The 26,427-nt window shown below is 38.0% G+C and overlaps 1 protein-coding gene across 1 annotated transcript in view; it reads left to right on the top strand.

The window, feature by feature from the left end:
* Positions 1-26,055, top strand: part of LOC121413135 (putative glutamate synthase [NADPH]) — a 70,355-nt gene extending 44,300 nt beyond the window's left edge. Inside the window, exons 18-39 of the mRNA XM_041605899.1 lie at positions 5,616-5,813; positions 6,171-6,343; positions 6,950-7,166; positions 7,732-7,932; positions 8,619-8,799; positions 9,380-9,513; positions 10,087-10,203; positions 11,020-11,187; positions 12,023-12,147; positions 12,800-12,938; positions 13,567-13,752; positions 14,249-14,364; positions 14,889-15,066; positions 15,894-16,165; positions 16,659-16,781; positions 17,694-17,871; positions 18,409-18,684; positions 19,131-19,290; positions 19,920-20,083; positions 21,000-21,167; positions 22,236-22,506; positions 24,621-26,055. Coding sequence (XP_041461833.1) covers positions 5,616-5,813; positions 6,171-6,343; positions 6,950-7,166; positions 7,732-7,932; positions 8,619-8,799; positions 9,380-9,513; positions 10,087-10,203; positions 11,020-11,187; positions 12,023-12,147; positions 12,800-12,938; positions 13,567-13,752; positions 14,249-14,364; positions 14,889-15,066; positions 15,894-16,165; positions 16,659-16,781; positions 17,694-17,871; positions 18,409-18,684; positions 19,131-19,290; positions 19,920-20,083; positions 21,000-21,167; positions 22,236-22,506; positions 24,621-24,811 — 3,936 coding nt within the window. The 3' untranslated portion in view covers positions 24,812-26,055. The remainder of the gene's footprint in view (positions 1-5,615; positions 5,814-6,170; positions 6,344-6,949; positions 7,167-7,731; positions 7,933-8,618; positions 8,800-9,379; positions 9,514-10,086; positions 10,204-11,019; positions 11,188-12,022; positions 12,148-12,799; positions 12,939-13,566; positions 13,753-14,248; positions 14,365-14,888; positions 15,067-15,893; positions 16,166-16,658; positions 16,782-17,693; positions 17,872-18,408; positions 18,685-19,130; positions 19,291-19,919; positions 20,084-20,999; positions 21,168-22,235; positions 22,507-24,620) is intronic.
* Positions 26,056-26,427: the final 372 nt, after the last annotated feature.

The raw sequence follows: 26,427 nt of genomic DNA, 5'->3' as shown, positions 1-26,427 counted from the left end.
CTGTAGTTTTTGTTATTGTTTTTGATGAACAATTTTGTAGTACTCTGCAGGTGACTCTCTTTCTGTATCGATATTTGGGATGGTGTAAACTTGATGATTGTATTTCCTGATATTTTGTGACTGTGCTGTAACTGTGTACAGCTTTGATATGAAGGGATGCAATGTGCTGTGTGGTGTCTGTAGGAATAATATGAATTACAACAATTACATCTTCATCTTTGCTGTATTTCAATGTGATACATCATGGGTATTAAATAGGCAAGTATTAATCTGACTTTGAAAATCAGGAATGTGTGAAAGTCTTCCCGGTTATTCATTTGCATTTGTATCATTCATTCAGAAGAGATAATTGGATTGATTTTAACCATCGTACTAAAAATATTTCATTTGAATATGGATTTAGAAAATTGTCTACCACAATTTTAATTTTACTCTGTTTTCATGCTTGCATTTACATGTATTATGTAGGAACATACGTGTACATTGTAATCATTCCAAAGTAATAAACCAAACCATTAATAAGAATAATTGCAAATTAGAGCATCATGTCACATCAAATTCCTGCTTATTACCCATGCATATATAGTAAGGATAGCAGATAACAAGAAAACTTCTTTAAAATGCAGTGTCACTGCCGCATGAGAAATTTGTAGATTTTGATGGGCTGACGACAGAGCTTAATATTTCCATATGGTACAGAAGTTGTGTCAATTTGTAATAAAAGTACTGTATGTCTCCCCCAATAAAAAAAGGTATATACTCACAGCTTTTTCTTTAAAATTCCTGTTTGCTTGCTGTTCTCCAAATGATATCATGAATTTGCATATTCAAACAAGAAATTTTTGCAGCCTGTTCAATATCCGGGTAAAAGTTCTCGACGTTTCATGTTACACGTAGGTTTTTCTTAGAATTTGTATGTGGCATCAACTGATTGGTCAAGCCTTGGTGTTTTTCCTTTCCGGGTCTCCTAATGCCATGGTCACATTTGTTCTACGGCGGCCGTACGGCGAGTCGAAAACAGCCGTTTCAACGTTTTTTGTCCAACTACGTATAGGTGGTTTGAATCAAAATTGATAAAACGGCTGTTCTCGACTCGCCGTACGGCCGCCGTAGAACAAATGTGACCATGGTATAACTCAAGGTTAATGATTGATCGCTACTATAATGAAAGTACAATTCTGATTGGGTCCTAGTCTACTGAGCATGCAATCATGATCTTGAGACGCCATTTCTTTTTCGATGAATCGTTAACCTTTTTTGTTATGGGGCCCAGTACTTGTACACTTATCTTGTTTGTACAGCTGCTACAGCCATGAAACAGTTTTTGCTTTCAAAATGGAGTGCTTATGGTATCAATTTATACCCCTTTCATAAACACAATTACTATGAATTAGGCGGCTAATAGCAGCATAATTTGGTTGTAAAATTGGAGGAGGACAAGAGTTATCCGCATTACTCTGATGCTGCTATTATCCGCATAATAGCGGCATCGGGATAAGATTTTGAGTTTATGAACGCATTTCCAAATAATGCGGATAATTGCCATGGTGCGGTCACAAGGTCACCCTTTTCCAACACAACGGCATCGGAGGGGGCGTGTCCAGTTGTCATGGCGATTATCCGCCTTTTTCAGGACGGGCGCTCGTAAAAATAATGCGGCTTATTTTCGGAGTTTATGAACGCAATTTTTATTGAATTATCCGCATTACTCTTAGGCGGCTAATTGGAGGATAGGTTTATGAAAAGGGTATCAGTTGCAAGTCCCCTTCCCCCATAAAGTGCCCTTTTGCTGAACCCAGTGCTATAATCGATGCATTCAGACACTTCCAAACTTATGTTGACCTTTTGTACATTTCATTACTGATTCAAGGAAAAAAAGGCCATGATCGGGAATTAGCAAATTAATTATTAATTGAATTAAGAATGGGGAGAGTCGTCACTAATGTAAAAGGGTCATTCCATGCCAATTCACCCAATGAATGTGCAATTTTGCACCCGACCCTCTCGGAATTTGTTGTAAATTGGTACACATAAAATTCACCATGGCCCACGCACGAAACAAAAAAAAAGGTCCAATTGGTCCATCGGTTCTCACGCTACGGCCTGCCCGTTTCTCTTTGTTTAAAAAAAATGGGCATGACCTTCAACTTTCAATGGCTACTGCGTCGTAATGTGTTGACCAATTTTCATGAAACTGGTACTTTTTATAAGGAAATTTTGAGAGGAATCCAAAAAATGCATCAAATAATGTATTGGAGAGATTTATAAGGTCGTGACCATTGACCTTGAGTTTGACCCCCGGACAAATGATTTTTTTAACTTGATTTTTGTGTATGTTAATTATTAGTATGATATTGACAAAATATGTTAAAATCAATGATATTTTATTTCTTCACCTTTTAAAACTCTTCCAAAGATACCATGAAATTTCACTCTAGTCCTACATGTTAGTAAAGTGTTCACCAGTTACATGATTTCTTCCAATCTTAATAAGTTACAGTATGTAGCACATGAAAGGAAATTAAGCTCATCAGTTTTTATATTGTTGTTAGTAAAGTGTTTACTTTTATGGGAGCTTAAATAGGCATATACTCAACAACTCAACTTCATCTATATACATTATACCAAGATGGTTGGACATCTGTCAGCTTCAGTAGATTACAGTATTTCCTCCAGAATGCAAGATGTGGTTTCCTTGTTCAGTATAGAGATTATTTTCTTTCTTGGTGTCTTCACCGTCTTGGCTCAAGTTGATGTTTCTTCCAAGCAACAAATCCACTTTGGGTTCTTTAACATAATATTGTTGATGGGCTGACAGTGTACATGTAGTAGTTGACTCTGTCACTGACTCCTTTCTTTCTATGTTGTTATTTGGGATGGTCCAACTTGCTGACTATATTTCTTGATATCTTGCCTGACTGCTGTACAGGTTTGCTTTGAATGGGTGGACTAGTGTGTTTTATGATCATGTCTTCATACCTTCTTCACTCTGACTTTCAAGCTCAAGTTCTGTGAGAATAAAAGTGAAAGCATTATGATTAGTTAGCTAAATGTTTTCAATTTGTGAAACATTATGGGTATTGTGAAAATGCATGTACATTATTATGCATACCAATAAAGTTTGTATACATGTCATGTAGTTCATGCTTGTAACTTAGAAATATTGATGTGTGATAAAAACTGATATTGATTTCTTTAACAATATCTACTGAATGTTAAGGGGTCAAAGATTTTCAGAAATATTTGATTTTTGCAAGGCCGTGCCCCCCCCCTAAAAAAAAAATAAATGTACATGTACTTTAATGTCATAATGTCAAATGGATGATTATTCCAGTGTGTATTTGTGTTTCACCTGCAATAGCAGAGACTAGCATTTTTGGCGGCGCTATTCCAGCAGTGGCAGCATTGTCAATAGTGAAATTTTAATTGAGGTTATGTTTTTGGAATATCATCACAACTTGAAAAGTCTGTATGGAACATATTTCATGGAACTTAGACTTTAAGTGTAATCAAGTATCACTGATCATCAGAAGGTATTAGTTGCAGGTGGCATGATCAATGTCAAAGGTCATCTATGATGACCTATGTGAAATACCCCCAAATAGTAAAAATTCATTGACCCTATAGGGTCAATGAATTTTTACTATTTGGGGGCATTTCACATAGGTCATCGTAACTTTGAAAATTTGAATTTTCTATTGTCATCTTGTTTGAAAGCTCCTCACGCCATATCAAATTTCCAGGTACATTGTAAAAAAAAATATTGTAGATAGATTCTTGAGCAAAAAAAGAAAGAAAAATATTCATCAATGCAAGAGCTACCATCAAATCACATTTCAAGTCCTGCTTTTTTTCTGTCCACTAAAGATTATAAAACATGTCTCACTCAAAGTATGTGCATAAAATAGGGAATGAATACACCAGATATTCGCTTATTTGTAAATTATAGATTTGAATCAGATGATGATGAACCCTGTCTTTATTTCCACACATACAGAATGTTAAACACTTTTATGAAATTGTGATAAAAGTATACTCCCCAAATCTATAATCTGTATACAATACTCACAGCTGTACTTTACATATCAACAATTCCTGCTGTTCTCCAAACTATAGATGTATCCTTAATTTCCCTGCTCAGACTAGAGATTTTTTATCCTGTTTCATTTGCTGTTAAAATTGCAGATGTTAGACTACACGTAGTAGCTCATATGTTTTAATGACATATGTTTCACTAATCCTGATTTACTGGTATGCATATTTTCCTGCATATTCAATCATATACGCAAATTTTCCTGATTGGCGTAGCCCCTTATAACACAAAGGTTAATACTTTTTATCTCTTTGAAAGAGCTATTTTTTTCCTATATTTGGTCTACTGAGCAACATGTGCATGTAACAGTGATCTTGATAGGCCATTTCATTTAGCGATTAATTACTAAGCTTTGTGTTACAGGGCTTATGTCTTATTTAATCTTTGATATTCACTCTAACATCTGTACGTAATGCACTACAGGTGAGCAAGTTCTCACAGATAAGATAACACTCGCATAAAAATTTTATTTATCAAAAGAATCACTTTATTGAAGAATTTACATTCGCTCTTTGAATTGTCCATTTTTTTACACCACGAATATGCTGAGTTCACCTTTTTGATCAATTGGTTTTAATGAAAAACATTAATGCAGAGAAAATATTGCTGATGGTTCGACAGAAATCTATCATTGGATGAGAGCGTATTAATATGGTCACTCTATGACTGTTTTAATATGGTGGGGGGGGGGCGCTTTTCCCTATTAGTTTTGTACTGTAGAAAATGTGTACTTTGGAAAAGTGGCATTGCCCCTCTTGCCCTTAAAATGTTGGGGTATGAAGGGACCCATTTCCCATTCCAGTTTTTAGCTGTAAACCAAGCAGCCCCTTTACATTATTTACTCTTCCCATTTTGCCTGTGAAGCACTTGGCAATAAGATAAGTCTTTTAAAAGATAAGACTCACTCAACTTCAAGAGCCCTGAAAATAAACAAAAAATAATGATAGTATATGTACGTGACAAATTGGAGGACTTTATTTGATATCAAATTGCCAAGTTTAGATTTGTAATGCATGGATTGAGTGATTAATGTTTCAAACTTAATACCATCGCTGGTTTGTTAAAACTTTGTATATCTAAAAGAAATTTTGAGGGCAAACCTTATATCTACAAGAAATTTTGAGGGCAGTTCAGAAAAAGATTCTAGAGTTATAACTTAAGTACATGTAGCAACCTTATTTTCCCTAAACAGATTTTTCCTCAGGAAGTAAGAGACTGTTTTGACAAAATGAGATTGCGATCATTACCATATTAATAAAATACAGCTTTTTTCTGGCTGCCCTCAGTTCATCTTGTAAACCCCCTTTTTTTTTGGGGGGGGGTGTTGATTTTGTTGCTTTCACACAAAGAATTTTATCACCAAATATCAAATGCCCATTTAAATACTTGTCCTCTTAGTTGATAATAATGTATGAATGGAGATGCAAGTCAGTCTCAGACTCCAATATTACACAATTTAATCCCACTTGAAGGAGTGTTAAGAAACTCAATATTATTTTTATTCCTTCCTTTTATTTTACAGGCCTTTGAAAGGCACAGAGTGGCATATGCTGAACTACAAGGAGATATATCTACGAATCTCGAGGGTGGATCGTACCACTGGCGTGATGGGGGTGAGAAGCACGTCAATGATCCAGTCAGCATTGCCAATTTGCAGGATGCAGCACGGAACAAGAATCAGAATGCCTACACCAAGTTTGTTGAGTCACAGAAAGAATCGGTAAGTGTTAAATTTTTCAAGATAATTATTAATTACACATTTGAACTTGGGGGGGGGGAATTGAAAAAAAATTGAAAAAAAATCACATTTTAAAAATATTACCAATATTCTGTTCTTGTTTTTGGTTTTTGGTGAGTGTTTCATTAAGCTGCTCGTAATGTTACGCATGACTCTGTGCACAACTGGAACATTTTTTAACAGATTTTAAAGATTTTTTTCTGGAAAAATTCTATGCTGTACGTAAAAAGACACTGGTATCACTTCAGTGCTCAATAGCATTTCATTGTAAGGATGAGCCTTTAGTCAGTTGGGATGGAGACATTGTAGTTCTTGACAATCTATTTCTCTTTTTCCTAGGTTCGTATGTGTACCTTGAGAGGTCAATTGGAGATGGTGCCGAGCGATGAGCCTCTGGACCTATCACTGGTTGAGGAAGCTGCTTCTATCGTCAAGAGGTTCAACACCGGGGCCATGAGCTTTGGCAGTCTTTCCATAGAGGCACATAGCACACTGGCTAAGGCAATGAACAGGTTAGTGGGTCTTCTTTGCATCATTTGCTTGACCATGAGACCAAAGGCTCAATGTTCGGATATCTGCTTCTATTTTCAAGAGGCACATACTCTGGTATGAGCTTTGGTAGTCTCTCCATAGAGGCACACAGCACACTGGCAAAGGCCATGAAAAGGTTAGTAGCTTTTCTTTGCTTCCCTTGCTTGACGTTGAGACCAAATGCTCATGGTTCTAAAATCTGTTTCTATTGCCAAGAGGCACAACACTCATGCCATGAGATTTTGAAGTCTTTCCTAGAGAGGCACACAGCACAATGACTAAGGAAATGAACAGCCATGAGATCAGTAGCTCTTCTTTGCTTCACCTGCTTGACCTTCTGACCAAAGGCTGAAGGTTCTAGTAACTAATTCTATCAAGAGATTCAACACTGGGGCTATGAACTTGGGTAGTCTTTCCTAGATACACACAGCACACTGACTAAGGAAATTAACAGGTAAATGGCTCTTCTTTGCTTCATTAACTTGACCAACAAACCAAAGGATTTTACTAAATTTTTCGCTGATTTTTGCAATTGATTAAGTAGGTTTCATGTTCAGGAAATCCCTTCTTCCCCCCCCCCCCTTCAGAATTGGTGCTAAGAGTAACACAGGAGAGGGTGGAGAGACAGAAGACCGTTACCTGCACACCGATGACCCTATGGACAATACCCGGTCGGCCATCAAGCAGGTTGCCTCTGGAAGGTTTGGTGTAACCAGCTCCTACCTGGCCCATTCTGATGACTTACAGATTAAGATGGCCCAAGGAGCCAAACCCGGGGAAGGAGGGGAACTTCCAGGATATAAGGTAAGGCTGGAATGTTCAGTTAAAGAGAACTGAAGAAGAAAGATTAAAATACAATGTTCCTGGGCAGTTCCTTGATTTGTAGGCATCTAAATCTTCTGTATGTGGGACCTTGGAAGTGACTTGTCTCCATTTTTTTTTTTTTTTCAGTTGATAGAATAAACTTTTAATGGTCTTAATTATCAAGGCTTGAACAGTGAGTGAAAGAATGGAGAAGAATAAGAAATGAGAGTTGGATGTACAAAAATGTTGAATGCCCACCTTTGATATTTCATTGACTTTGTTAAAAGCAAACACTGATTTTCTTGGTGTCGGAATTTGACACAGAGCAACTGGCTTAGTAGCAATCTTCATGCATTTTGTTACCTTTACTAGTGTACCTGGAATGCTGTGTCAGGGGCCCTGGGGAAGTGGGGAAGGAGTGAGCAGGTGGCCCTTTCATATCGCTTTCTCTCTCCAACTTTTTTTGGGGGAGAGTGTCATTTGAAGTTCATCCCTTTACTTGTGGATATACAAGTGACTACCGTACCTTACATTACATACCGGTATTCATTCTTCTCCATCTCAGGTCACTGAGGACATTGCCTCTACCCGTTACTCCATCCCTGGGGTGGGGCTGGTGTCCCCTCCCCCTCACCACGACATCTACTCCATTGAAGACCTTGCTGAGCTCATCTACAACCTCAAGTGCTCCAACCCAGAGGCTAGGATCAGTGTCAAGTTGGTGTCGGAGGTCGGCGTAGGGGTCGTAGCTGCTGGGGTAGCCAAGGTAAGTCTTGCTTTGCGGAACTGATCTCCCACTTCTTTTTAACTCGAAACCATAAAGGTAATGAGTTGATCTTGTAATTTAATATGTGGCCCAATGTTTGAAGATAACCTTAAGACAAACAAACAGACGCATCTTACCTTGGTAGTAAAATTTTGACATAGACGTAGGGGTGTCGCCGAGTCCCTGCCAAGGTAGGTAACCTTGCTTTGGGGAACTAGCCTCGCACCTTTGATGATTACCAGAGAAAAGCAATTGGACTCATTATTTCCTCAAGATAATGAAGTTTTGACAGTTAAGTTAAACCTAAAGTTGTTAGGGATGAAAACTTTAGTAAACAGAGTTTGAGTAAAATTTGCAACCTGATTAAACACATGTTGGCATTACCATCTGTTGTACCTTATAAAAGGGTGGTGAGTTCCCATCTAATACAGGGGCCTGTTGCATAATACTTTTTACCTGAGAAAACTCTGGTAAAAACTGAAAACTAAGGTTAGTCTAATTTCTGCCATTGACTTTAACACAGAGCAAAAACTCTGGTAAAAACAACCTAAGTTTTCTCAGGTAAAAAGTTTTATGCAATGGGCCCCAGATGTAGGACATCTTAGCAAGATTAATCTTTGTATTGACTGATGACAACACTCTGTGTACTACACGCTAAGCTTTCTTAAATATTACATTGTTTATAGGGTAAGGCTGAACACATCACCATCTCTGGTCACGACGGAGGAACGGGAGCTAGCACATGGACAGGAATCAAACATGCTGGGTTACCATGGGAACTCGGTATAGCAGAGACTCATCAGACGTTGGTTCTAAACAATCTGAGGTCAAGGGTTGTCTTGCAGACCGACGGCCAGCTGAGGACAGGTGAATGGTTGCATTAAAAAAAACCCTGTATATTAGGATCAAGCATTTATATTAATTTATATGAATATGTATTTTTGCTCAGTTTGATTATTGATGAATTCAGACAGCATATTGTTACCTTCATATTTACTTCATGTTGGCAAATCAAATTGTTACTGATTAACAAATGATAATTGTAATAACATTGAATATTTAGAGGCCCTATGAACAAGAAGCACCCTAGTATTTACAAAGTATGACAGGTGATAAGTACATTTGCGATAACATAAACACAATCCGTTTGTTAAGAAGTTATGTGGATTAAATCACAGTCATAGCTAAATTTCCTCATTTGTAATCATTAACAAAAATTTGCAAAACCCCAGGGGGTCTCTGTAAATGAATTTTAACAATAAGCACTACTTACAGCATCTGTGACAAAAAGGAGTTTGAAACGAGTATATTGACATTGTATGACTTCTCCCAAAGCTAATCCTGGCTAGTGCATTGCATCACCTGCTACTTATACATATCTCTTTTCATCAGAAAACTACTAAATTGTATCAAAACTCACGAAGAATTCTTACTTCCTAATATCCAGGTCATGACGTGGTGATAGCAGCTCTCCTTGGGGCGGATGAATTTGCTTTCTCCACCACACCTCTTATTGTCATGGGATGCACCATGATGAGGAAATGCCATCTGAACACCTGTCCTGTGGGTGTGGCTACTCAGGTGAGATGGTGATGGTGGTAGTAGTCAGTGGTGGTGATGGTGGTGGGGGTGATGGTGGTGGTGTTGATGATGATGATGATGACGATGGTGATAATGATGATGATGGAGATGATAGTGGTGATGGCGGCGGTAGTAATAAGGATAAAAGATAGTGGTATTGATGGATGGTGCTGATTGTGATGGTGATCGTGATAACTGATAATGGTTGAAGTTGTCATGGCAGCTGTCATGGTGATGGTGATGATGACGATTATGGTAATAATGATGACGATGTTAGTGGTGATGTGATGATGATAATGGCATTGGCGATAATTTTTGACAAATATAATGACAAGAATTACAAGACAGTGGTGATGATGTTAGTGATGTTAATGATGTTAAAGAAAATATTGATGAGAACTTACCAAACAATGGTTTATATCATTTTATTCACCCTGTGTGTGTGTGTAAATGTCCTGAATTCATTGTGTAATGAATGCTTTTGTGGAAGTAAATTGGTCAGATCATGTGATTACTAGTACTTTTCTTTAATCATTCTTTTTTCTTAATCCTTATTCTTTATGTGTTTTGTAGGATCCTGAGTTGAGGAAGAAGTTTGATGGTCACCCAGAGCATGTAGTAAACTATTTCTTCATGCTTGCTGAGGAGATCCGTTCACACATGGCAAAGATGGGATTCAGAACCTTCCAGGTTTGTTCACATTTGACACTTAATCCTTCAGTTGTTCCCTTTGTATTTCTCTGTGGTCTCTGGCAGAGAATTAATTTGTCATCAGCCTTTTAATGGAAATATCAAAATGGGATATCAAGTTTCCTACCAAATATATGTTCATCAGGAGGTGGCATTTTGCTATTCTTTCTGGGTTGGTAGAGGCTCATCTGGAATGTACTTACATGTAGGAAAATAGTTTTAAGAGTTTTCTGAAACTCTTACTTTTTTCGTGCCCCAAAACTGGCAGAGTTTGAATTCTATTATTACAATTATTTTTATTGATAGAGTATGATCAGAACTGTGCATGAAATCGGGGATCATTTCACAAAAGTTGTTTGTACCGACAAAATCATTTTCTGACAGTTGCTATAGTAACAGTCAAAGGCCAGTTCTTCTCAGCCACTCCTGAATCTGAATCTCAGCCATCTTGAATCCTAAATGATCCTGAATCTAGTCAGCACTGACAGTTGTTGTGAATGTTGATGAAATACCCACCCCCCTCCTTTGAGCCATATACACTGTAGCATTAAAATCTATTTTAGTTTACATAAACTTGTAGTGGAGTGCTCTACCATCTTTTTCTTCTTCTTCCCTGGCTTTATGTCTGCACATTATACAGGATGTGCTGCCCTCCCCCCCCCCCCCCCTTATAACCTCATATTTCCCTAAGAGAGAATTGATTATTTTTTTGCTTTAAAGGTACACGTAATTCTTATCTAAACTGCCTTTTTTGAGGCAGCAGATTATATCAAGTAAATTATTTCATTTTTTGTTGTTTTGTGTATCATTTTGCAGGAGATGATTGGCCGATGTGACATGCTTCGACCCGTCCAGGAGAAGACCAATGGGAAGAGCAAACTGCTCAACTTTGACCAAGTCTTGACCAAGGCCTCTGACCTTCGACCCGATGCTAACCCCATCGGAGGTACCACCAAGCAAGAATTTGCCCTGGATAAGAGATTGGTGAGAAATTAGATTTACAAATTGTATCATTATGGAGTGATTAGAGTTGTAAACATTGACTCATTTTTTTTGTTGGTATTAAAGCAGTTTAATAATATTTAGAATACTTGATGGTATCCAATTATGTTTTGGGGGAGAGTAAAGTGATGCAGAATGCCATTATATTTTTTTTCAGTTAGAACCTTTAAAGATAAAGCAATCATAGTAAGTTTCTATCAAATTAATGGATATTTAGATTTGTAAAGAAGTCAGATTTACATATATATTGTTAAGGGGTGATTAAAATTATTAACATTGACTCATTTGGTTTTCATTTGTATTTAAACATATTAATATTAAAAATTTTAGGGTTGGCCTATTTATTGATGTTAAGGGGGTGAGTAAAGTGATGCAAAATGCATAATGTGTATATATTTCAGTTATGACTATATGAAATAAGATGAAGATATAGTAATTTTCATTAGAATTGATGGGTCCTCAAAGGTTATTGTCTGTTGGTCATGGCATATTATATCATACTCAAAATTTTCCAGATAGGCAAATAATTCCAATAGGTTCCTCTGATACTACATGGATTATAGAACATATTTATGCAAAAGATATTGCTATTATTCAACATTAATCCTCATCTCCACCCGGTAGGGCACAGTGCTGCCTGTGTTGCTCTGTTCAGTGTAGATCCAGTGGGACTAACTACACAAAGCCAGTAATGTGAAATGACGTCAAGTCCAGTTTGATACGTTGTGTATACATGTATCTAGTCGTCCATCACCATAAGTTATTTACAAAAATTCCCAAACTTGCAATGAATGATTTTTTTTTCTTTATTGTATAGGACAATCTTCTGATAGAAAGGGCAGGAGATGTTCTTAATGGAACCAGCAAGCATGTTGAGATTAATATGGACATTACCAATGAGTGCAGGGCCTTTGGAACAACCCTTAGCTTTCACATCTCAAGGTAATGATCTTCATTATCACCATCATATGATTATCATCAACAGTATCGTTGCCATCATCGTCGTAACAACACCACCACCTCCACCATCATCACTATCAGCAACAGCATCGTCATCATCAATATTATCATCATCCTATTCTTATATTATCATCATCCTCATCAGTACCTCCATCACCACTACCATCATCAACATCATCATAATTACCAATACCGCTACCACTATCCTCCTCCCTCCCCCCCCCCCCTCCTCATCATCATTACCACCACCACCATCATCATCATCATGCTCATTATAATTGCTATCAATAGCATGGTCAACACCATAATCATTAATCAGCTTTTTCATCATCATTCCTGACATCATTATCGATCATCATCACTGACATCATCATTGTCATCCATATCATTATCGTCAATGTCATTTTTATCCTCACTACCAGCATCTTCGTCATTACCACCACCATCATCAAAATCTGCACTACCATCATGATCATGAAGAGGAGGAAGAGGAAGATGATAATGATGATGACGCATTCGATTAATTTGTTCTACAGTAAATTCATACTTCACCTTGCACAAAATTCCAATTCAAATTTCTTTACATCATACAATATACAAAATAAAACTTTATCTTTGTCTTCTCAATTTTCAGGAAGTATCGCGAGAGTGGCCTTCCTAACAAGTCTATTGAGATCAAGTTGAAAGGATCAGCTGGTCAGAGCTTCTGTGCTTTCCTGGCCAAGGGTGTCCATGTGGAACTAGAAGGTGACAGTAATGACTATGTAGGAAAGGTAAGGATGTAGATAACCCACTTATCAGGTAGCATATCGTGTGCATGGCTGTGGTAAGGCATTTAAGCATAAAACAGCTGGGGAGTGAGCCTTGTTCTACAGATGAGTAGTTAATCATGTTTAAAACAAAATAGTCTTCAATTTAGCTTAGCTAGCATATTGAGAGTAACAAAGTCATGGCAGAATACTCAATAGGTCCAACCTAGGTTTGAGAACCACTTATGCCATTTTTTTTTATAGTTGGAGACATTGGCATTTTATGCCAATGAAACTTCTATCTCTGGTATAAATGGAACTTATGTAGTCAATGAATTAAATAAATGGAAGCATACATGTACCTCAAGCAAGCTAACAAATATTACCTTATCATCACTTTGGCGGAAGTTCAGGGGTTGTTTCACAATGATATAGTTTGACTTTAATTGTATTTTAAAACTATCCCTCCATGTTAGTGAGGGTTGGGCTGGGTTGAGGATGGAGGATGCACTGAATCGGGTAAGGTGGATGGGAGCTGGTAAGAGTGGTTCCTGTGAGTTTGAGGTGAAAATTATATACCCCGGTTCACAGAGACAAAACTGGATTTAAAACTATGGATTGATGAATATGATGATTTTATCCATCCTCCTAGGGTCTTTCTGGTGGGACCGTGATTGTCTACCCACCCCGTGATGTCCCAGAAGGCTTTGTGTCCGAACTGAACATCATCGTAGGCAATGTGTGCCTGTATGGTGCTACAAGTGGCAAGGCATTCTTCAGGGGATGGACTGCTGAACGCTTCTGTGTCAGGAACTCGGGAGCTCTCGCCATCTGTGAGGTAAGACTTCTCACAAATCCCTGAGAGCTGTAAATCTAGGATTTTTACAATTAACAAATTTTCATAAGAACAAATTTATCACAAAATGAGGGGTTTGGACGTACATGTACATTTTGTACAGAATTGCCTATAATGAGTAACATTTATACAACGCTTAGTATTTTATGAGTCTAAGTGCTTTATTATTATTATGATCCTGGTCATCAGATCTTTGCATGCTCGCAAACAATGCATGCACTGTCTCCACTCCCTGGGGGAAAATTCCAACAAGAGTTTCAAGACTCGAGCAAGGCATACTTCATAGGCTTTCGCATCCTACCAGGTCCCCATTTAACACATGGGTGGGGAGTGGCAAAGTGTGGATTAATGCCTTTGCCAAAGGAGACAGTGGTGGGATTCGAACACATGTCCCTCTGATTACAAGGCAAGACTTCATACTGCTACCCCAGGACACTTCCATGACTCTTTTCTCTGTCTGATATGGTTCATTCTATAGGGTGTAGGAGACCATGGCTGTGAATATATGACTGGAGGTAGGGCCATCATTCTAGGAGCTACTGGAAGGAACTTTGCTGCTGGAATGTCTGGTGGTATTGCCTATGTATACAACGTGTAAGTACATGTATCAGATTAGTGATAGGGACATCTCTGAATAGCGTAATCTGTTTATAAAAACTAGTCACAGCTTGTTGATTGGTAAGTAGTGTTAAAGAGGTACACTTCCCTTTGAGTTTCACTCAAAGAATGAGAGTGTATTGAAACAAGCAAAATTCAAAACTATAACCCCCATAAAAAGAGGAGAGAAATGAGCATATTATGATCAAGTATGTGGACAGATGAAATAAAGATTGAATTGTTAAATGAAAACGATTTACTGAAATGGAATAATAAAAGAAAAATAAATGATGAAACAAGTACATATTATAATGAATAGATAAAGATTTTAATATCTGACAAAAACTAACAAGTGCTACATGTACATCATTTCATGAAATAATAGTATACTTGTATGCTTACAACGTACATGTATCTTATGAGGGCATTAAACCACTTAATGTTTATAGATAAAGTAGTGAATACATTCTTTACTATTTTAGGATTTTAATGCTTTTGTTCAATTCCTCCTCCCTTTTTAGTTGGAATGATTTCTATCCAAAGTGCAATACAGAGTCGGTTGTTCTTGAGCCTCTCGTCAAAGACATTGACATTACCTTCCTCAAAGAGAGTCTCGCTGAGTTCATCTCGTACACAGGGTCAAAGGTCGCAACCATGATACTGGACAATTGGGAAACGGAAAGCAAACGATTTGTAAAGGTGAGATTTCATCAAGTGCACTGTATTTGAGGCTAAGTTAAGGTTGATTTGAGGCCTGGCTTAAAGTCCTTAGCTTCAAAAAGAGAGAAATGCACTTAAATATGTGTATTTCAAACCGACAATCAAAGCAACACAGTTTTCATTCATTTTTTTAAGGAAAATAAAAAGAGACATGTGTTTTTTAAATGATATATTAAAATTGAATATTTGCTTCATTTCAAAATTGATAAAGGAATACATGTAGTTTATAAAAAAGAAATATTAGTAGTCAGTTTGCATTGTTTAGAGCCCTGGAAAATACCCATTCACTAGAATGTTAACGCTTATTCAGTGTTTCAGGTTTAGGCAGTAGGTCATGAAAAGTAGCCACTGGAAGAAAGGAATGAATTTTTTGCCTGCTTGGATAGTAGTGAAGTAAAATCGATTGGGAAAAAGTTACTAGATGTTACTCGGTGTTTCAGATTAGGCAGTACATGTAGTTCGTGAAAAGTAGCCACTGAAAGGAAGAAATGAATATTTTGCCTGCTAGAAGAGTAGTGAAGTAAAATCGATTGGGAAAAAGTTACAAGATCTTCCCTTAAGAATACTTTATAGAGAGTTCTCTGAAAGATATGAAAGGTAGGAAAAAGGCAGAGTTTCTTCAGAATGGCCTCGTCAATATAATTGATAATAATGAGAATAATGTCATATTTACCAAGGGTAGTCACTTCAGTTCCAAAGACTCTTCTTCCAGCAGGTCCTGCTTAACATGCTAATGCCAGTGTCTTTACCAATGGCCACACCCCCAGTATATGAAAGTAAACAAAGATTACATCCCCACTGCTTAGGTCTTCCCCAATGAATACCGTAGAGCTCTCCGAGAGAAGAAAGCCAAGGCACTTGCAGAGGAGAAAGCCAGGAAGGAGGCGGAGCTTCTGCAGAATGGCCTAGCCAATGGCACCAATGGCCACTCCTCCAATGGTGAACTGACCAATGGTGTGAATGGATCGGGAGATGGAAGGCATGTAAAGGAGGAGCCCAAGGTGATAGATATCGAGTCTACGATTCCAGACGTTGACCAGGAGAAGAAGACCATTCAGAGGGTCTTAGACAAGACCAGGTCAGTTCATTGATTTATATTCACAGTTGGTTTACAATCAGTTTGGTCTTATTTCTGTTCAGTCTACACTACACTTGGTCTGAGTCTACGATCCCAGACGTTGACCAGGAGAAGAAGACCATTCAGAGGGTCTTAGACAAGACCAGGTCAGTTCATGGATTTATATTCACAGTTGGTTTACAATCAGTTTGGTCTTATTTCTGTTCAGTCTACACTACACTTGGTCCAAGTCTACGATCCCAGACGTTGACCAAGAGAAGAAGACCATTCAGAGGGTCTTAGACAAGACCAGGTTAGCAAATAAACTAAGCATATAACAGAAATAAAGATATCAAAGATTATAAAAGACAACCACAAATTGCTGTTTACCTTCTGTGCACAGGTCACTGCCAGGGATTTTTAGCTGTGTATTCAGACTCTTTGTTTTCCTTGAGTGAAGGGTTTGCACAGCAAACTATTAAACATATGCCCATTCTTGGATTTTCATTTTCAGAGGCTTTGTCAAGTATGGAAGAAACAACGACCAGTACCGTAGTGTGGAGGTTCGTATGAAGGACTGGGGTGAGATCTACAACCACCGAGGAGTCAAGAAACAACTCAAAGTACAGGCAGCAAGGTGGGGCAAACTAGATTTTTTTTTATATTAATATTCAGCTTTTTATGTAGCACTCTATACATCAGTCCATTCTCTCTAAGCACTTTACATACATGTACATGTATATACATTATTATTATAATCACTACCTTGGTCATTGGATCTTGCTTGCCTGCACAAAATGTCTGCCCTTTCTCCCGTCACTGCCGATCATTCCAATAAGAGTTTGCTGCTACATGTAGGCATACTCTTGGTCGTCCACATCCCACATGTACCTGGTACCCATTTAACACCTGGTTGGAGAGTGGTCAAGTGTTGATTGATGGCTTGCCAAAAGATGCTCATACTGTGGTTTAATCATCAATGTTACAAGAGCTCATCCCTTGAACTGTGATAAAATTATCCACACAACACCTAAGCAGTAACATTTGACTTCATGTAGTGAGAGTGAGTCTCATTTGACAATTAACCCATGGAACCTCAGGAGTGATAAGTCTAGGACACAATGGGGAAACTAACTTACAAGTTCACTAAAGATTTTTTTTTCATGTTACTGATAACCCTTTACAAGGATTATATTGCAATTTAAATTGCGATTTGTGTTTAAATAATGCATTATGTGTGGGGCCTGGCTTGACTAGCACTTGACTGTGCTATTATCTTGTCATATTGACCACTGTATGTTTCATATATTTACAGTGTATGTATGTGTAAAGTTTGTTTCATAACCTGTAAACATGTGAATATTGTTGGTACATAAATGAATCAAATAACAAAATCAAGTATAGTGTCAGCACAACTCAAACGATGGGTTTGCTGATGAATTTATTGAATCAACGTGAACTGAACTATTTTTCCTCATGTTTTCCACACCTCAAACTACATTTATATTCCTTATGTTTTCCACCTCTCTTCTGCTTCCATTGATCGTAGGTGCATGGACTGTGGGACGCCGTTCTGTCAGGCACACACTGGATGTCCGCTAGGTAACATCATCCCCTCCTGGAACGATCTCGTCTTTAAGGATCAATGGAAGGACGCCCTCGAGAGGCTCCTAGTGACCAACAACTTCCCAGAGTTCACGGGTAGATGCTGTCCTGCTCCCTGCGAGGTGAGTGATCACTCAAAAATTTTTGTGTCAATTTACAATGATGAAGCAATTTTCAATCAAGGTGGTTGTTATTTATTTGTTTATTTTTTTAAATTCATTATTGTTATTATTATTTTTTTTTTGGGGGGGGGGTGGGGAGGGAGTTGCAGCTACTTCACATCTGGTATATATGTACTGGTATATAATCGTGCTATCAGGAGTATCAGCAAAGCATTTTCAATGGCTAAATCATGCATTTGTATTTGCTGCTTGTTATTTTTCAAACTTTTTAAAATAGGTGTGTCTTTAACACAATTTCAAAAGATATGACCTAGTAGATTTTCTTAGTTCGGGAAGCTCAATCAGGAATATTGTTTTCTCACTGTAAATATTCGATCGTTAGATATGCTCATTGATGATTTAGCTATTGAATAGCATACATGAAGAAAAGAAATATTATTATTATCATTGTTATATAACTTCAAAATAATAATGCAATTGGTGACAAAGAATACTAGTCCATGTAGAGTAAACTCCAAACTTCATTTCTTCCTGTAGGGAGCCTGTGTACTAGGCATCAACGCCCCTCCAGTCACTATCAAGAACATAGAGTGCGCCATTATTGACCATGCCTTTGAGCAGGGATGGATCCGCCCAGAGCCCCCTCTCCATCGAACGGGCAAGAAAGTAGCAGTCATTGGTAGTGGACCGTCCGGTCTGGCCGGAGCCGCGCAGCTTAACAAGGCCGGTCATCAAGTGACCGTCTATGAGAGGAATGACCGATGCGGTGGCCTACTGATGTATGGAATTCCAACGATGAAGATGGACAAGAGTGTAAGAGAGAGAAATTCAATTTTTCATTCTTAGAAATATTTCAATTTTCATTTTTTATTCATTACATTTATTTTAATCATTTTTTACAATCCAACCTTACATGTTACATATCTGTTGGGTGTTGGTACTTTTGTATAAAAGTTATTATACATGTAAAATGGTGATTTGGATCCTAATCAAGTGATTGGCTGAAATTGATTACTTGAATGGTCATTTATTTTTAGCTATACAGGAAAATCAAATAAGACTGGTACTATTGATTACCAGTTATATTGATCGATCATGGTTTGGAAATGAAGATAGTTTATCAAATGACAAGGTTCCTCATAGCTCTCATGTAAAACATGCAATACACATCTTCTTGCTTAGGCATTATAAAAATCATGTGCCTTGTGTCTTTCGGTCAGACATTTAAGAAACTTATTCATTCTACTTTACGTTTGCAGGCTGTTGAACGAAGAATAAAGCTCATGGAAGATGAAGGAGTGACGTTTGTGACCAATGCCGAGATAGGAAAGAATGTCAACGGCTGGGATCTGATGAAGGAGAATGATGCCGTCTTACTGTGCATGGGATCAACCAGGCCTAGAGATCTGCCAATACCAGGTGGGTTGTTGATGGTGGAGTTGATGGTGATGATCTTGGTTGTGGTGGATGTGATGATGATGGTGATGATGAAGATGATTATGATAATGATGATGTTGGTTGTGGAGTTGATAATGATGATGATGATGATGCTGCTGATGATGATGCTGCTGCTGCTGCTGCTGATGATGATGATGATGGTGATGTTGATGATGATGATGATAATGGTGAATGATGATGGTAATGATGATGATGATGAATGATGGTGAATGATGATGATGATGATGATGACGATGATAATGGTGAATGATGATGGGGATGATGAATGATGATGATGATGATAATGATGGTGGTGGTTATTATGATGAATAATAATGATGATCATGATCATGATGATAGTGATGATGATGGTGATGATGATGATGATGATATTAGTGATAATGATGATGATTATAATTGGTGATAAGGATGATGAAATTGATGATGATTATGGCGTTGGTTGTGGAGTTGATGATGATGATGGTGGTGGTGGTGCTAGTGATGATGGAGTTGATGATGACCCTGGTTGTGGTGGATTTGATGATGATGATGACAATGGTGGTAATTCTAATATGGAGAAGATCTTAAACTAACTTATTCCCATCATCCAGGTCGTGACCTCAGTGGAATCAAGTACGCTATGCAGTTCCTTGAACCCTGGCAGAAAAGACAGATGGGTAACCAGTCTGATTACATTGACGCAAAGGGCAAGGATATTGTTATCATTGGAGGAGGTGATACTGGTGTGGATTGTATCGGTACTTCACTAAGGATGGTAAGTGATGGTGAGGATGATGATGATGGCATGGTGATGCTGGCAGTGGTGGTGATGGTGGTGGTGATTATGATAGTGATGATGGAGGTGATAGTGGTGGTGGTGGTGATGATGATGATGTTGATGATACTATTGACAATGATGATACTGACGATGGTGGTAGTGATGATGATGGTGATGATGACGACGATAATGATGATGGCAATGGTGATGGTGGTGATAAAAACAGATTTTGATGACAATGAGAATGATGGGTCCAACATTGTGATGGAATGATGCTGCTGATGATGATGGTGGTGGTGATGATTATTGTAATGGCAATCGTGACAGCCATGATGATCTTGGAGGATGTAGGATGCAATTACTCCTTTCATATATTGTGATGGCAACTTATTACTATTGGCAATGATTTATGGCATCAGTAGTTATGATATGTTGAAGATGCTTACTATAACATGGGTGTGGATAGATGAATATTCCTTTACATTTACTCAACTCTGTAAAATGCATGAATAGTACATTTATATAAACAAAAATGCAATATTACCAACCATTTTCAAAATAATACTTTGTTATACATTTTCCTAAATGTCATTCTTGACTGATAATGAACTCATGTTACAATGTGTTGAATATTAACCCTTTGTGCACATTTCTACAATTAAATTCAACAATTGTGATGTTTAGTTTTTTCCCCTACCTTCAAATTAGATAGGCTAATGAAAACGCAATAGTTCTCGGATCAATGGTGCAATATGGAAATCTTGAATTAAAAGAAAATAATATGGAAACAATTGTCATTATTATGCCCGAAAAAAATTAATTCAGCGTGCAAAGAGTTAATGTATTTTGATTTGATAGGAATAAACAAAAAATTATCACTGACTTCTGTCTTTTTTTATCCATTTCTTGCCAGGATGCCAAGTCAATCACCACCTTTGAGATCTTGACGGAGCCCCCACCTAGCCGAGCTTCTAACAACCCCTGGCCAACGTGGCCCCGTATCCTCAGAGTAGATTACGGTCACTCAGAGGTCAAACTAAAACACGGACAGGACCCAAGACATTTTGAGATACTCAGTGAGGTAAGTCAAAGTCAAGGTTATTTGTGGTAACCTCACTGATTATTGTAAACATGACAACTTACAACTTATTGCTTATTCAAATTTTACCCCCCCCACAAAAAAAAAATGATAATGATAAACCAATCAATCAATAAATAAATAAGATTAAAAAATAAAGTTAAAAGATTATAAGATACTTGAATTGAAATAAAAAAAGATATACCGGTAGTCAAATGAATGAAATGAAATTAATTAATTTTGAAGATGAATCTGCAACCTACAGGTAACCCTAATTTTCATAATTCTACATATTTAAAGTGCTGAATATTGATAATAAATGAATGGCGAGGAATAACTTCATCCAGAAAACAGGCCGGTTTCAATTCCTTTCAATCTCTTGCCCCCCGTCTTTGGAACAAACTCCCTCCATCTCTTCGAAACCTCTCTTCTCTTAACCTCTTCAAAAAACATCTCAAAACACACTTATATAACCTAAACCTTAACTTGTCTTATGCTATCAACAGCGCTGTGTATCCTCTGGAAAAAGCGCTATATAAATCCAATTATTATTATTATTATCTGTATCATTGGCTGATATCATGACGTACCTTCATCTTCCATTTTAGAGGTTTGTGCATGCCCATTGCTCAGAGTTAGTTTGGATATATTATGAAGTCTCAGCCATAAGAATATAAGAAATGAATAAATTTATCTGTTATGGCAATTGACAGATAAACCTTTTCTTGGGGGGGCTAAGCCTTTACAGACAACCTGTACTTTTTGTAAATTTGAATTATGTAGTCTGAAGTGATTGTGAATGGATGTTTGTACAATAAAAAAAAAAACCAAGAGGGTGTTTCATGAAAGTTGTCATCTGTGACCAACCAATCACCTACATGTATAAATGACAATGTCAGCCAAATCATTGGTTTTGATTGACTGAGAAACACTGGCCTCCAACTGTTAGTATGTAAAACTGTCATAGCTAACAATTTAGTCAGAGCTGACAACTTTCATGAAACACCCACCTGGAGTATGCTATCAAGCAAGGAAGGGATTTCAAGAATTAATTTGATATCAATCCTGCAGGAGTTCCTTGATGACGGCCAAGGTAACGTGTCAGGAATCCGGACCATCCAGATCAAATGGACCAAGGACGCAACTGGACGCTTTAGTATGGAGAAGATCCCTGGAACCGAGAAGATCTTCAAGGCAGACCTGGTCCTGCTTGCCATGGGCTTCCTTGGACCGGAACAGAGCCTGATTGAGGAGCTAGGAGTGGACCAGGATCCGAGATCCAACATCCAGACCCCGAACGGGAAGTACCACACCAGTCTCGACAAGGTCTACGCTGCTGGAGGTAAGTCTAAATGGTTGAATTTTCTTTTCACTTTCATGAAAATACCAGACCTTGAACTAATTCAAGGCCTTAAAAGGCCATAGCTGTAGATCAGGGGTTCTCAAACTACGGCCCGCGAGACTCTGCTGGTTTTTTTTTTAATAACTAAAGTTACAATATGAAACATAGTTCAATATGATTACATTGTGTATCCATGTAGACTTAACCGTGATTAAAGGAAATGGCAGTCAAATTAATTTGACTTTTAAACAAAGTTTAGTGGAGACTTTTCTGTCTGTTCGATCTACTTTCTTATCATATGACAAACGCTGTTCTCACCATGTTTGGATCTACATACAGGTGTGAAAGTGCATTTTCCACAATGAACATTTTAAAGAACTAACTCATACCAAATTACCTTGACAGGGGCCGCGGACCGGTTTTCAAAAATGGGGGGGGGACTGAAATCCCTGCATGACCAGGGAACATTTGCACCAGTGCCTTCGTCTGGCAATTATGCCTTTTGTACCAAGGAACTTGTTGCTGACAGACTGTCACTTTTCCCATATTGAAAGTGACAATGAGACCGGCATCCCTGTTAGAGTCTACTACAGACATGCTCTATTATTCATTCTACTTTTACTGCAAAAAATATTGATACTTCAAGACATTATCTGTCTCCTCAATACCAGTTTTGTATAATCTAGATTCCTTTTAACAAAGTACTACAAGTTTGTTATCATTAATATTGACTCTCGCTGTATTTTGAAATCTTTCTAATTTTGCCTGCGTTCCATAAACTGTTATAAATGTGTTGGAATAAAGCTTCCAAAATAAGGGCCAGATTGCACAAGAGAGCATCTAGGACCCTGACCGCAAGGGTCTTTGCGCTTCGCGCACATTTTTGTCTAAGTATCCACTTCACCCTGGTGCTTTCAGGTTTACTTGGAGTCTCATCTGGCCCTTAAAGGAAAAGTTTGAGAACCTCTGTTGTAGATGAATGGCTGTTATCTCCCTCTCATTGTCCTTGGAGATGTGTTGAACCCTCTTCCCATTTTTCCTATTATTATGTTAGGATGGGATCGGTGATTAATGGAAGGGAAGCGTAATAAAGAAACTTGAAGAAAAATTTACAGTTCAAAATCACAAAGTACATGTATGGAGTTATCAATATTCAGCTACAGTTCGAAGCACATGAAGATTCAGAGTATATCAGGAGACGATTAATATAATAGTTTCGAAGTATATGATTAAGATTCAGAGTAAAGTTAAAATAATATTCGATGGACGTGTAAGTCATGAAGTCAGTCAGTCTACCTGGATGAGTGTGGGTCTCGTATTCTATCGTTGGTGTTCTCTTCCCTTCCTCTAATAATCAAAAAGTCTTAGTTATATCATTAGTTTTGGGGGTGTACCAATTAAGGTGGGAGTAATCTAAACTTGATCTGATTGGTCTACAATTAACTGTCTATCAAACTTTCTCTGGTATAAGGGGTGTAGTGATGCTCTGTGCAAGTGACTGGGGCTGTAAGTGTGAGTCATACTTCTTCCATGAAGTTAGCTGACGTCACTGAGGTTTGGTCTTTTGTATGGTCAAGTATTAGGAGTTAAATGGTAGTGGGGGTTTGGGAATTCTTAGATGACATTGGGGGAGTTTGTAAACAAGTGAAGGTGAATGACTGAAAGGATAACAGGAAGTTAAATACATACTACATAACACTATCAACAAAATTTTATCTGATGTAATATATATAAATGTTCTGTATCATTATGCAAAAGTGGCCTCCTCGTTTGGTATCTTGTCAAAGGTCTGTGTCACGTCTTATGGCAAGAATCTCGCTATTAAGGCACAATGCGTCTTTTCCTGCATTTCCCATTGTTTTGTTTAGGATAAATTGTGAGAATTGGTATAAATGAAAGGCAACTTGCAAGATTCCTACGGGAAAAACATAGCTCTGAATTTTTTACAAGATTCCTAAAATAATAACAAATTTAAGGTCTGAAATACACAATCATTGCATAGTAAAATGAGGATGATGTACAGGGTGTATCTAAAAAACTGAAACAACCACAACAGCATGTCTTCTAGTCATGTCATTTCACAACGATCAATTTACTTCCTTTTCATTACTCAGATTGTCGCCGGGGCCAGTCCCTGGTCGTGCATGCCATCAACGAAGGTCGCCAGGCAGCTAGGCAGATAGACCTGGACCTGATGGGATCTACCAGCCTAGCTGGACCTGGAGGGGTGGTCTACACACCTGGAACCAAGCTGTCCAACTGCAAGGATAAGCTGTACCAGCCAATCATCGAGGCCATGGCGTAATCAACCACCAGATGATTCCATATACAGAGAGGTTTTATGCGTCTCTGTCCAGTCGAACGCACAAGAGAAACCTTTTGTGGAAACCGAACAACCCAGTTTTGGACTCCAAGTGCTCCTATCATCACTAGGGCCCAGTAAATAATCACCAATTTAAAACAGCAATTCTGATTGGTTCCTAGTCGGTCTACCGAGCAAAATGTGCATGCAACGGTATTCTTGATAGGCCATTGATTACTCGCTGACCTTCGTGTCATGGGGCCGTGGGGAGCGTTTCAGGAAAGGACTGGATGTTTATCCAACAAAAGGTGTTTCGTCCGAGGGTTAACTTTGAAATTGTCCTTCCCACTCAATCAAAATCAAGGAAACTTATCAGTTCTGACAACTTGTGTTGATGAACTGCTCTCCGTGATTCTGTTAAGTGCTTGGATATTTCATCCTCTCCTCTCAAGATCTGTTCATTGGCTGGGGGAGAGAAGGGAGGAAAGGAGGGAGATATTATGTGAAGCCATTCAAGCCTTTATTCTATACACTTTTTGAGGTGAAACGGTGACTCGTCGGTTTAGTCTTGTCATTTGAAGCTGCCAGTCGCTGTTCAGATTTTCCACATAGACACTGAAGTATTGATTTATGGGTCCCACTTACCAATTGGACTAGGGGAGTGTACATGTATTTCAGACTGACTAAGGTTGAGTCCAAAAACCTGACTGAGCAGTTAGCTGTCATTGCTTCATGATTTTGCTCATCTAAGAAACCTTACAAACCTGTTCATATTAGAAGGAAGAGGCTGATGACCTCCAAATGTTTTAAGCCATTCCTAGTCAAATTATGTACATGCATCTGTACTACAGTGTGTGCTCATGAGAAGCAATGACGGAATATCTCTGTCTTGGAATGTAAGGTACAACTTACAAGTGGGGTTAACTCAGGGGGCTTTTCCTACTCTTAGACTTACATTAGGTAATGTACATAGGCTTTCCAGCTCATGTGCTAGAAACACAAGATGTATTTCATGGAATAAAAAATACTCATAAAATACATCAATTTTAGTCTATATGATTGACAAGAGGAGTTTGAATTGTTTGTGCTGATATTTGGGCAAGCGAATCCCTTGAAATATGTGTACTTACTCGGCGTGTCAGAAGTTTAAAAAAAAATTCTGTAATGAATGAGGGATCAAGTGTCTTTTTTATCTCTTCTTTATCTTTAAGTTACCATGTGCAGGCAACTGTGTGCAAAATCATGTTAATTTTTCTTGAAATCATTGATCCATATTACCACCTTATCATTAATCTGTATTATCACCTTACACAAGCAGCATTGTCTGCCCATGAATGTGTTAACATTGGGTGCTGAAGTATTATGCCAGTGCAATCTCTGATGTTTAATTTTGATACCTTTTGTCATTATGCTTTCCAATTTTGTAATGAATCTTGACTATTTTATTTTTTATTATCCCACCAGTAGTCATATTTCTCCTTTTTATCCTGTGATTTGATAGAGTTCTGGGGTCTGTTGCAGAAAGAGTTGCGTTTAAACGCAAGTCAAGAAATCAATCGCAAGTCCCAAATGCGCTCTGTTGATTGGTTGAAAATCAAGTTGCCCATGATTTTTTAGAG

Source organism: Lytechinus variegatus, chromosome 4 (assembly GCF_018143015.1).
Source record: "Lytechinus variegatus isolate NC3 chromosome 4, Lvar_3.0, whole genome shotgun sequence".
NCBI classification, from domain to species: Eukaryota; Metazoa; Echinodermata; class Echinoidea; order Temnopleuroida; family Toxopneustidae; genus Lytechinus; species Lytechinus variegatus.
The sequence above is the reverse complement of the archived record's forward strand: the minus strand, read 5'-3'. Positions and strand labels throughout refer to the sequence as shown.